The following is a 13030-nucleotide window of genomic DNA, read 5'->3' as shown; positions in this document are numbered from 1 at the left end:
GTGAACTGTCATGGGATAAGAGGGAAGTTCCCCTCATGGATCGGTAACTGGTTAAAAGATAGGAAACAAAGGATAGGAATAAGTGGTCAGTTTTCAGAATGGAGAGATGTAAATAGTGGTGTCTCCCAGGGGTCTGTACTGCGACCAGTCCTATTTCAACATATTCATAAATGATCTGGAAAAAGGGGAAAACAGTGAGGTGGCAAAGTTTGCAGATACAAAATTACTCAAGAGAGTTTTGTTCAAAGCAGTCTGTGAAGAGTTACAGAGTCACCCAATCACTAAACTGGGTGACTGGGCAACAAAATGGCAGATGAAATTTGATGTTGATAAATGCAAAGTAATGCACATTGGAAAATATAATCCCAACTAAACATACAAAATAATGGGGTCTAAATTAGCTGTTACCACTCAAAAAATCGATCTTGGAGTCATTATGGACAGGTCTCTGAAAACATCTGCTCAGTGTGCATCAGCAGTCAAAAAAGCTAACAGAATGATAGGAACCATTAGTAAAGGGATAGATAATAAGACAGAAAATATCATAATGCCACTATATAAATCCATGGTATGCTGACACCTGGAATGTTGTGTGCAATTCTGGTCGCCCCATCTCAAAAAAGATATATTAGAATTGGAAAAGGTACAGAGAAGGGCAACAAAAATTATTAGGGGATGGAACGGCTGCCATACAAGGAGAGATTAAAAAGACTGGGACTGTTCAGTTTAGAAAAGAGATGCCTAAGGGGGGGCATAATGCAAGTCTATCAAATCATGAATCGTGTGGAGAAAGTGAATAGAGAAGTGTTATTTACCCCTTCACAAAGTACCATGGGTTACCCAATGAAATTAATAGGCTGCAGGTTTAAAACAAATAAGGAAGTACTTCACACAATACACAGTCAACCTGTGGAACTTGTTGCCTGGGGATGTTGTGAAGGCCAGAATTATAACTGGGTTCAAAAAGGAAGTAGAGAAGTTCATGGAGGATAGGTCCATCAATGGCTATTAGCCAAGATGGTCAGAGATACAACCCCATGCTTTGGGTGTCCCTAAGCCTCTAACTGCCAGAAGCTGGGACTGGATGACAGGGGATGGATCACTTGAGGGTTGCCCTATTTTGTTCTTTCCCTCTGGGGCATCCAGTGCCAGCCACTGTTGGAGAACAGGATGTTGGGCTAGATGGATCATTGGTCTGATGCAGTATGACTGTGTTGTGTTCTTATGTGCAAATTTGTCATGTGTACCCATCAGAGATACAAAGCTGCATACTTTGGATCCAAAGCTAAACTCTCCCAAAGTCTGTCAGTTTTAGGAACTTTCAAGGTGTGAACATCTTCTGTGAGAAATCCTATAAAATAAGGCTCTTTGCAAGATCTCCACATTAAATCTTGTGAGATTTCTCTTCCTTGAGAAATCCCTTTGCAATGAAGGCTCCAAAGCATGTGATCTGTTGGAACAGGGGTAAAAAGGTGGGCCACACTGATTTCACATGAGCATGGCCCGTGAAATGATTGTGTCTGCAGTTGGCATGCAGGCATTTACACATACAGATTTACTACCGTGTTGGTGTGAGTGGGAGAGGTCAGTCTTGCTCTTAGTAGCAAGTCATATTGCTGTGTTGGCATCTGTTATGTTCATGACATACACACAGAGAAGTTAGAGTGTTTTGGTTTTTTGCTTTCTGGAAGTAAGAAATGTAACACTACTTTATATTTTAGAATCCAGCACCCTAACACACAACAACCAAAACCAGAGTGAAACAAAGCAGGCTGCTCCCTGAGGCAGGCAGGCACAACTCAATCCACCTTACTCTAGGCTGGCTTTTTGCAGACTTCCCAAAGAGAATCCAGATCACACAACTTCCCTCAGAGCCCCTAACCTGCAAGCAGGACCCTTACAATGTAAAGTAACAGCATGTAATTTTAACACAGTTTTTCCAACACATGGCAGCATCTGAAAAAGAGAATCTTGTAATCTCAATCTGCAAAGCTTCATCTCAGTCCTTTGCCATTACAGACCACATTCATGGCTGGAATCATAGAGGGTGAATTGAGAGGAAGGAGTTGGTTACAAAATGTAGGACCTGACTTGGGCTGCTCAAATGTGCCTCGGGTCAGTCTTTCAGAACATGGAGGGTCTGCACAATGTAGGCCTTAGCTCAGGCTCCTGAGGGAGGGGGAATCTCCAATTTAGATGTCATTGTTTTTCAAGTAATTTCACGGAGCTAGTTATTACTAGAGGGCCAAGTTCTGAAGACAGTGGGGTTGCAGGAGGATATAAGGGAGGGTTTGATTCTAAATTACTTTAAATATTAAAATAATTGCTGGTGAATCATTTACTGAGGAAAACATTTCTAGTCCAGGTGGCAGAATTCATTCTAGACTATGATTAGTGCAGAGAGACCCTCATTTTCAGAGTCCTTCCTCCAAGGGGTTAAGAAATATTATGACTGGTGGAAGCACCTCACTCACCCCAGCCTGTTGCCCCATATTTGATTAATAAGTACCAATGTGAACTCTCAGGTTGTAGGTGGATCATCCCAGGTGACTCGAGTTCAAATTCCTCCCAGCCACCTGGCTGGCCATCCAATTATTCCTTGGTTGTAACCTTCAGGCCAATTATCTTAGTACAAACTTCTCCTTAGTACTTTAAATGTACTTTGGGAAATGTAGCAAGCTGCATGAAACTTAGAGGGAGGAGCACAGCTTGCAGGAGGGAAAGATCTGGAGGAGGTATAGGGACTGGGGCATCGGCGGTCAGGCCTAATGGTTAGAATCAGGAGCCTGGAACCAGATCCAGGTGCCAAGTCAGGGGTCAAAGCCAGAGTCAGTGTAGGGCATAGGAACAGGGACCTAGATCAAGGCAGGAAAGCAGGAACTGGGAACTGTTGGGGTCTGGGATAAGGAGGACAGGAACAGGCAGGAAGGCAAGTAGGCAGGGTCCGTAGTAGCAGCCAGCCAAGGAGCCCTCTAGTTGCTCAGACAACTTCCTTTGCCTCTTTCTGGTTTAAGTAGAGCTTTCCAGCCAATCAGTGAAGCTGGACAACTCCCCCAATCAGGAGCTTCATGCAAGCTACAGCCTCACTGGCCCCCTTCTCCAGTTGTTCAGGTGAGCTGATGGATGGCAGCTGTGGTCTGAGCACTTCCTGTGGGCCTGGATTCGAGGCCCATGATTGCTTACAGGAGGCACCAGGAAGCCAAACTGTGTGCACATGGCTGGCATGCCTGCTGCCATTGCAGCACCTCTGTAAATAGTTCTCATAATAAAGAGCCAGTTTAGTATTAGAAACATGGAGTCCTTGCTTATTATTACCCAGCAGGCAGCGCATGAAACAGGAAACACCCATACCACCTAACATAGATGGCTGTGATGTGAGGAAGGTAGTGGTGAAGGTAACAAGGAGACATGGACAAACCAGTCTTCTCCTAGGTGGAGCAGATAGCCATCACTTCATTTTCAGCCCGCACCCATTGCCAAGCCATTGTTTTCTAATGCAACTTAAAAGGTGTAGATGAGAATGTCAGCTTGTCCTGTGGAGCAGTGCTGTCATTACACTGAATGCATGGCAGAACAATTTGTTGGCAAATATTTATAGTAGCTATGGATCCAACCAGCAAAGTTTCATCTGGATTTGGATCGAAGTTTTCCCAGTGTTCCAGTTAAGATCTGTCTGACAGATCTGGCCCCAGTCATCAAGTTCAGACTCAGACCCAAACTCCCCAAATGACTGGGAATGTTTGTTGTTTCAGTTTGGGTCTGTTTCTTATCAGGAGAAGTGGTAATTTTTTCTGATCCAGTAGCTGATTAACTGTAATTTGTAGTTAATGTTTCACTCCTGGGTTACCCATCTATTAGGAGGCAGTAACTTAGTTATCTCTCAGCAAAAGATTACTACAGAGATTGGTATGGGAGAGATTATGCCTGGCGGGGGGGGGGGGGGAAGTGGGTTAGGAGCTGGATGGGTTATTCCAGTGATACTCAGACTGAGGCTCGGGAGCCGCAAGTGGCTCTTTAATATGTCTTTTGCGGCTCTTTGCAGCACATGATATTAAAACATGGTGTGATTTCCTTGTTAACTAATCAGGATGCTTTTTCTATATCACTTGTTTCCTTGCTCATGAAGAGCTGTTGAATTTATAGTAGTATAGTAAAAGAACCAATAAATTCACATGACTGTGGCTCTTTTGGATAATGTTGATTGCTAATCTGGCTCCGGAAGCACTGAGGTTTGAGTATCACTGGCCTGTTTCCATCTGTTCAATCAACAGAATAAAATGATGGTGTGTAGGATGCACCCTCTTCCTTGGTGTTGCTCTTAGCATCATTGTTGGACTCTGAAGCATCTTACAGATGCAGCAATGGGACCGAGAGGAATTTCTCCTCTGCTCCTGCTCTTAGCAGGTGCAAACCAAACTCAGGGATCCCAACCATCTATAATTACTGCCTTCTTTTCTTAAAGGTGAAGTGAAATGCTTAAAAACAAAGAAAATAGTACAAGATCTCAAATAGAAACCAATTCTGTAGAGACTCAACAATTGGGATCAGGGTCTAACTATCCTCAGAGTCGTGGGTTGTTCAGGCAGTAATTAAAAAGCATTTACTCCTTTGTATACTTGCCAAGACCTGACTTTACAGCTCTGTGGTTTCCCAGGCTGCAGCTGGCCTAGGGAAGTAACAAGGGCATGGCGAGAAGCGAAGCTGCCCTCGGGTGCAAAGCTGCAAGGGCAGAAAAATGGGGTGCTGGGGGGGGAGCATGTGGGGTCATGTGCCCTCCCAGATTTCTGCCTTTTATTTAGCACTGAAGTTTTCAAACTGCACATGCGCCTCTAGCGTCTCTCATCAGGTCTTGAGTCTTTTTGAATTTATTTTGGTCCCTGATTCAATGAAGTGTGTCTGCATAGGCTATAGCATGATACCCCAAAACGGCTCCTACAGATCTCAGCAGGGCCTGCCCACAACATTTTGGCACCTGAGGCGGGGAGCTCAAGTGATGCCCCCATGCCCCCTCGCTTGGGCCAAAACTTTGAAAGGTCTCAATTCTGCCTTCTTCCTGTTCTACTCCTCTCATGGTACTGCTCTGCTACCTACCCCAATAAAGGAGAGCTAACAACTTAAAATGCCTTGTTCAAAAATTTTAAGAAACACTTAACTTTCAAACACCTAAACAGCAAATGTAACTTTTCTTGTCTGCATAGGAAACACTGGCATTTTTACCTGTTTGAATAATCAAAGTGTTTTCCGTGCCTTCTTGGTTGCAAAGATTTGAACTGCTTCCTGAAGGTCCACAGTCTGGGTCAGCTCATGCTCTATTGAGATGGTTGCAAGGCCGACCAGCCTCTCCTGCATCATTGTGGAGCATAGATGTGTCTTTATTAACTTCAGCTTGGAGAAGCTGCGTTCTCCACTGGCAACTGTTACAGGCAGTGTTAGAAGTATGCGCAGAGCAACAAAAGCATTTGGAAAGAGGGTGGTCATCTTATTTGTGCACATATATTCCAGAATAGCCTTTGGAGTTGATCCTGCTGAAATGTATCTTGAAAGGGCTTTCAGTTCATCACCTAAATCACTTGCATCAATATTGTGCATGTCAGCATGTGTCAACACTGTCTCTAGTGCCCTGCATTGCTGATGTAGGTCTTCTTCAGGTATAGTGAGGAGTTTTGGAATATTATACAACATCCCAAATATACTGCTGTGTTCCTTGAGCTCCAAGAAACATTCTTCAACTGACTGTATTGCACAATCTAGCACTGGTTAAAGAATTCAACTTTGAATTTTGTTGTTTGGGGTCTCTTATGAGATCATCCCATGCCTTGTAATCAAAATGTCTTCTTCTTCGGTGACTCTTGTATTCTTGAATGGGTGGGAAAATAGCTTCAGTGTGAAGTTCCTCTGCCAACTTCTGTGCACTCTTCAGAACGTTTTGGAATCCCTCATCTGACCGGTAAGACTGTAGGTATGACTTTGATTTGTCCAGTTGTTCCATTGCTCCAGCTATATCAAGGTCAACACCTTGGTGTCTTTTGCGTACAACATTTATTTCAAACAGTATGTCATGCCACAACACTAAGCCACACAGAAATTTGAAGTTATGCATGTTTCTGGTGATTCCATTTTCCTCCACCACTGTTCTCCCACAAACAGTTCGTGTCATAGCATTATCCTCCATAATGGCAACTATGGCATCATCTATCTTCCCAATTTGGTGTTTGATAGGCTTTATCGCCATCACTCGACTTTCCCATCATGTGACACTCAGTGGTTTCAGTGTCAGCTATCACAATTCATGTATCTTCCAGTTTTTTAAGAAGCACATTTGTCATACCAGCTCCTGTAGTATCATCAATGACAATAAATTCTCGAAAATGCTCTTTGACAGTCACCATTGCAGGGACATTTTCACTAGGTTCTGTTGTTGTTACAAAACACACCATTAAAGTCATTTGTTCCATATGGCCGATGTCAGGAGTGCAGTCCAGAATAACAGAGTAATATCTTGCTGACTTCAGATCTGCCACAATCTTCTGTTTGACTTTTGTTGCCAGTAACTGTATGATCTCATTTTGAATTGTTTTTCCAAGGTAGTGGGGTGTGTACATTTCTTGGGTGGTGACTCTTCTTAGATGCTCCTGGAGTACAGCATCCAACTCAGCCATCAGCTCCATAATTTTAAGGAAGTTTCCATTGTTTGGCACATACAGCTGATCTGAAGTGCCATGTAGTGCTAGGTTTTGGGTAGCAAGCATTCTCACAGTGGCAACGAGCCTTTTCAGAACATTTTGCCAGTAAAGAGACTCTGATGCAATCTTCTCTTGATGCTGATCATCTATGGTGGCCTTTAACCTTAGTCTCATCTCAAGCTCTTTCCACCTATGGAATGCTCTCTGGTGATTTGCTGCCTTCTCATGGCATGCCAGATTTCTAGCCAGATTTTTCCAATCCCTTGTTCCTGTAGAACCCAGGGTGGCTGGAACATTAGACTGGAAGAGTTTGCAACAAAAACAGTATGCAGCATTCTGGGGTTTTGAGTACATAAGCCACGGCCTCTCCACTTTGTCACCATTGGGGATTTCACACCAGTAATGTGTTGGATGGAAACTTCTATTTTCATTGTCTTTGGGGAACATGACGTTTTTCACTTGCTGTGGCCCATGCAGTACAAGGAAGTCCCTCAGGCTACTGCTCAAGTGGGTCCATGGTCCTGGATCATCTAGACGTAAGGAACTAAACTCAGCAGCAGCTGTTTCTTGCGCCTCCACCACACTCTTCTCTGATCTACACTTTTCTTCAGGAATGTGCATGGTTACATCCATTTGACATGGAGATATGGATGCTGCAGTAGCTGCCTGGTCACCTGCACTCTAACTAATTGGAAGATCAGGCATCTCCTCACCAGGGCCAGAAGGCTCACCATGAACATTTGTGTCTATGTATCTCAGGAGAGCTCCTTCCTGCTTAGATAGAAAAGCTTCCTTTGCTTTCTTCCTTTTTCTGACTGCTGCCCCAGAGGGGTGTTTTTTTCTTTCACTCATGACTGCTGTTCTGTGCCAGCTATAGGGGCTCTCAACACTCAATTGAAGGGAACAAATAAGCAGGCTGGTAGCAGGGCCTGAGTGAGGGAAGATATCAGCGTCTTAAGGTCCTAACTGGCTCCTACTACTGCAGTTGACTGCCTGTTCTCCTCAAGTGGGTTCAGGGAAGCAGCAGGAAACAGGAAGCTCCCTGAGAAGCTGGTATTAATCAGTCCAGGCTCCTGTGGGTGCTAGAGAGGTACATAAAAGGCTCCTCCTCCTCTCTCTCCCTGCAGTTCCTGCCGCTTTCTGATATTCCCTCTCACCTTTTCTCCTGCCTGCCTGTTATGTCTCTTGTGCCCTCCTTCCTCCAGCACAGCACTCCACCCTCTCTGCGCATCTAGAGCAGAGAGAATACATATGCACCAGCAGCAGACACAATTTTCTACACTCTGGGTCCTAGTGGTGCCCCCCCACCCCACAGTCTGGCACCTGAGGTGGCCGCCTCAGTTCGCCTCATGGTGAGGCCAGCCCTGGATCTCAGGTGGAAAATCAAATAATATAAACAGACCAAAAAGAGTTACCTTGCTTAAAGAGCTGACTAGTGAGTCTGTTGCAGTATGCTCAATAGGATTCCCATGAAGCTTGAATAGTTTATCATTATCCACTATTTGTATTATAGTAGCAGTTAAAGGCCCCAACTGAGATGCACATGCACATAGGTAGAGACACCCACTGTTCTTAAGAGCCTTCAATGTAAATGGGCAAGCCAAACAAATGGTAAATGAAATGAAGGTTATTATCGACATGTTACAGATGGGGAACTGAGGTTGGATTCAACCAAATGTACTGTGGATGAGTCCTACATTGAGACAAACAATATATAACAGGTGCTTTCTTTCTCAAACATATATAATTAAGGAGTATTGCTGTTGGGTAAATATGGAATAAGAATCTATACATTCATTATAGGTAAGTTCTTTATAAAAACATGACTTTAAAAATAACATAATAATAGACGTACACTTGTAAAAATATTACTAAACTATATGCATTTTAAACATATAGTAGTCATACTTGCATTACCAAGTCTGGAATTCTTAGCATTCAGAACATTTCCTTTTTTTGGCAGAAATGGCAATCCAGTGGTTCCCACAGAGCAGCAGAATAGTAAGTAATGCTAATTATATTTTTATTTATGGGTTCACAATACAGGTCTGAATGTGGGAATCATAGACTCATAGAAATGAAGGGCTGGAGGGGACTTCAAGAGATTATTAAGTCCAGTTCCTGGACTGAGGCAGGACGAAGTATACCAAGAACCTAGACCATCCCTGACAGGTGTTTGTTCAACCTGTTCTTAGAAACCTCCAGTGATGGGGATCCACAATCTCCCTTGAAAGCCTGTTCCAGGGCTTAACTGCCCTTAGAGTTAGAAAGTTTTTCCTAATATATAATCTAAAACTGCCTTGCTGAAGATTAAGCCCATTACTTCTTGTCCTAACTTTAGTGGACATGGAGAACAATTGATCACCATCCTCTTTGGAATAGCCGTTAACATATTTGAAGACTGTTACCAAGTCCCCCCTCAGTCATCTTTTCTCAAGACTAAACATGCCCAGTTTTTTAACCTTTCCAAGTAAATCAGGTTTTCTGAACCTTTTATTATCTTTGTTGCTTCTCTCTGGAGTCTCTTCAGTTTGTCCACATCTTTCCTCAAATGAGGCACCCAGAACTGGACACAGTGCTCCAGCTGAGGCCTCACAAGTGCCAAGTAGAGTGGGACAATTAACTCCCTTGTCTTACATAGAACACTCGTGTTAATAAACCCCTGAATTATATCAGCCCTTTTTGCAGCTGAATCACACTGTTGATTCGTTTGTGATCCACTATATCCCTCAGATCCTTTTCAGCAGTATTGCCACCTAGCTGGTTATTCCCCATTTTGTAACTGTGCATTTGATTTTTCCTTCCTAAGTTCAGGACTTTGCGCTTGTCTTTATTGATTTGCATCTTGTTGATTTCAGACCAATTCTCCAATTTCTGAAGGTGGTTTTAAATTCTAATCCTGTCCTGCAAAGTGTATGCAGCCACTCCCAGCTTGGTGTCACCTGCGGACTTTATAAGCAGACTCTCCACTCCGTTATCCAAGTCATTAATGAAACGATTGAAAACTACCGGACACAAAACAGACCCCTGTAGGACCCCTCTATATACGCACTCCTAGTTTGACAGCAAACCATTGATAATTATTTTTTGATTATGGTCTTTTCGTCAGTTTTGCACCCACCTTATAGTAATTTCTTCTAGACCACATTTCCCTAGTTTGCTTATGAGACTGTCATGAGGGACTCTGTCAAAAGCCTTACTAAAATCAAGATATAGCATCTCTATAGCTTCCCCCCATCCACTAGGCCTGTAACTCTGTCAAAGAAAGAAATTAGGTTCATTTGGCATGATTTGTTCTTGACAAATCCGTACTGGCTATTTCTTCTAATCCTATTATCTTCTAGGTGCTTACAAATTGATTATTTAATAATTTGGTTCAAAAAGAAGAGGAGTACTTGTGGCACCTTAGAGACAAACAAATTTATTTGAGCATAAGCTTTTGTGAGCTACAGCTCACTTCATCGGATGCATTTGTTTCAGTATCTTTCCAGATATTGAAGTTAGGCTGACTGGTCTATAACTCTCTGGGTCCTCTCTGTTCCTGTTTTTAAAGATAGGTACTATGTTTGCCCTTCTCCAGTCTTCTGGCACCTCACCCATCCTCCATGAGTTCTCAAAGATAATTGCTAATGGTTCTGAGATTGCTTCAGCTGGTTCCTTATGTACCCTAGGATGAATTTCATCAGGCCCTGCCGACTTGAATACATTTAACTTATCTAAATATTCTTTAAATTGTTCTTTTCCTATTTGGCTTGCATTCTTTCCCCCTCATTGTTAAATTAATTGTGTTGAGTGTCTGATCGCCATTAATCTTTTTAGTGAAGACTGATGCAAAATCAGCATTAAAAACCTTGATGGCATCAGTTATTACCTCTCCTTCCCCACTAAGTAGAGGACCTACAATTTCCTTCATCTTCTCTTGCTTCTAATGTATTTAAGGAACCTCTTCTAATTACCTTTTATATCCCTAGTTAGGTGTGACTCTTTTTGTGCCGTTGCCTTTCTGTATTTATCCCTACATACTTGTGCTATTCTTTTATTCCCCTCCTTAGCATTTTGTACATGTTTCTGCATTTTGTAGGATTCCTTTTTGATTTTGCATGTGATTAAACAGCTCCTGATGGAGCCATATTGGTCTCTTATTATTCTTCCTATCTTTAGTTTGCACAGGGATAGTTTGCAGTTTGTCTTTAATATTGTCTCCTTGAGAAACTGCCAGCTCTCCTTTATCCTTTCTTCCCCTGAAACCTTACCTACCAGTTCTTTGAGTTTTATTAAAGTCTACTTTTTGGAGTCTGTTCTTAGTCTGCTGCCTTTGCTCCTTCTTTTCCTTAGAATCAATTTCACCCAAATTGCCTTCCACCTTCAGATTTGCAACCAATTCCATTGTTGGTCTGAAACAGGTCTAAAATGGCTGTCCCCCTGGCTACGTCCTCCACTTTCTGAATCAAAAAATTGTCCCTAATAGCTTCCAAGAACTTACTGGAAAATTTGTATTTTGCTGTATAACTTTTCCAACCAATGTCTGGGGAGCTAGCAGGTCTTCTGCTTTGGATATTGTGGTTGTTTTAGAAATGCCTCATCCACCTCCTCTTCCTGATTTGATGGTCTATAGGAGACTCCTACCATGACGTGTCACCGCTTTTTTTCCCCTTTTATCTTTACCCTGAGACTTTCAACTGCTCTGCCTCTCCCCTTCTGCTGGACCTCAGAACAAGTGTTAATATATTCTTGGTGAACATTGCAACACCTCCTTGCTTTTTCCCTGCCTGTCCTTCCTGAACAAGCTATACCCCTCTATCCTAATATTCATGTCATGAGATTTGTCCCCAAGTCTTTGTGATGCCAAATAAGTTCATAATTTAGCTTGTGTACTAATACTTCCAGTTCTTCCTGTGTATTCCACATGCTCCTTGCTTTTGTGTATAGACATCTAAGATGTTGAGCAGATTCCCCCAATGATTTCCTTGTTATTGCTCCCATGACCCCTATTGTAAATTTTTTTTTCTGCTCCCACTCCCAACATCTAACCCTTTGTTAAAGTCGCCTTTTTATGCTTCTCTATGGGCTTATCTGCCCCCCTTTGAACTTAATTTAAAGCCTTCCTCACAAGATTGGCAAGTTGGTGTCCAAAGATGCTCTTCCCCTTCTTAGTCAGGCAGACCACATCTCTTCCCAGCATCACATGGTCAAGGAAGCCAAAGCCTACCTGTTGACACCATCTGCACAGCCATGCATTCATCTTCAGGATGTGTGCTCCTGCCTGGGCCCTTACCCTCAACCGAGAGGATGGATAAGAACATAGTCTCACTCCCCAACTCCTTCAGTCTCACCTTCAGAGCCTGGTAGTCACTGCTGATCTGCTCCGGGTCGTACCCAGCAGTTTCATTAGTGCCCATGTGGATAAGCAGCATGGGGCACTGGTTAGAGGGATAATCTTTCCAGGATCAGTGGATCAGAGTCTCAATAATCTTTCCGTAATATCTTGTACATGGGCTCCAGGCAGGCAGCAGACCTCCTGGGACTTCATGTCAGGTCAGCAGATGGATGTCTCCAGCCCCCTCAGAAGGGAGTCACAGACCACCAGCACCCTATGCCTCCTCCTCTTGGGTCTGGTGGCCATGACCCTCCCAGCTTTGGGGGCAGGTGGCACCTTCTCCTCAGCCATTGGGGTCTGCCCCTCACTGCCTGTTGCCAGTACAGCATACTGGTTCTTGACTGCGAAGGATGGGGAACTTGGATGGGGGTGGAGCACTGTCTACTGCCTGAGGCGGTCGGCAGCCAGTCTCCTTCCAGCAGAGGTGCCTTTCTTCTCTGGTGCTCTGTAGCAATCTGTAGCCAGCTAACATTCTCCATCCTGGACATCTCCATGTGCATCCTCATAATCCTCATGCTCCTGGATGCTATACGGATGTACCAGCTCCCCCTGCAGCTCTCTTACCTGCTTCCTGAGGGACTCCATCAACAGACACCTCTCACACCAGGTGGTTCCCCATGCCTGGCTTTCATTGGCAGGGACATGCAGGCCGCATTCCCAGCAAGTCAAGATAAGGACCTGGATAGAAGCTTTTAGGGTCAGGAGGACACCTGTTTGGCCAGGGCCCCCCTGCAGACAAAGGAAGAGCTAGCAGTGGTGTTAGCGGCACACCATTTTCCTCCTATTGTGACTTCTTCCTTGTAGGGAACGAAAACAACAACCTTAGTTCTCTGCATTCCTTTGCTGGTGAACTCCCTTAATCTCCCAGCTGCCTTCATCTCACCAACCATATGTCTATGTTGATATGTTGCATTTTAAAATATGCAGTGGATAAATTGCCACTCTTAATTTATTATTTCCACTAAAATCA

At 43.6% G+C, this 13030-nt stretch overlaps 1 protein-coding gene across 4 annotated transcripts in view; it reads left to right on the top strand.

Annotated features, from left to right (window-relative positions):
* The window catches only part of LOC140914653 (tyrosine-protein phosphatase non-receptor type 20-like), an 80748-nt gene that overhangs the window by 41546 nt on the left and 26172 nt on the right, over positions 1-13030 (top strand). For all 4 annotated transcript variants that reach the window (XR_012159933.1, XM_073353032.1, XM_073353033.1 and 1 more), the window contains one exon: positions 8647-8684. Coding sequence is in view for 3 of the 4 variants with exons in the window: in XM_073353032.1 (XP_073209133.1) it covers positions 8647-8684 (38 nt within the window). In the remaining variant the exon portion in view is untranslated. The remainder of the gene's footprint in view (positions 1-8646; positions 8685-13030) is intronic.

Source organism: Lepidochelys kempii, chromosome 7 (assembly GCF_965140265.1).
Source record: "Lepidochelys kempii isolate rLepKem1 chromosome 7, rLepKem1.hap2, whole genome shotgun sequence".
Taxonomy (NCBI): Eukaryota; Metazoa; Chordata; order Testudines; family Cheloniidae; genus Lepidochelys; species Lepidochelys kempii.
The sequence above is the reverse complement of the archived record's forward strand: the minus strand, read 5'-3'. Positions and strand labels throughout refer to the sequence as shown.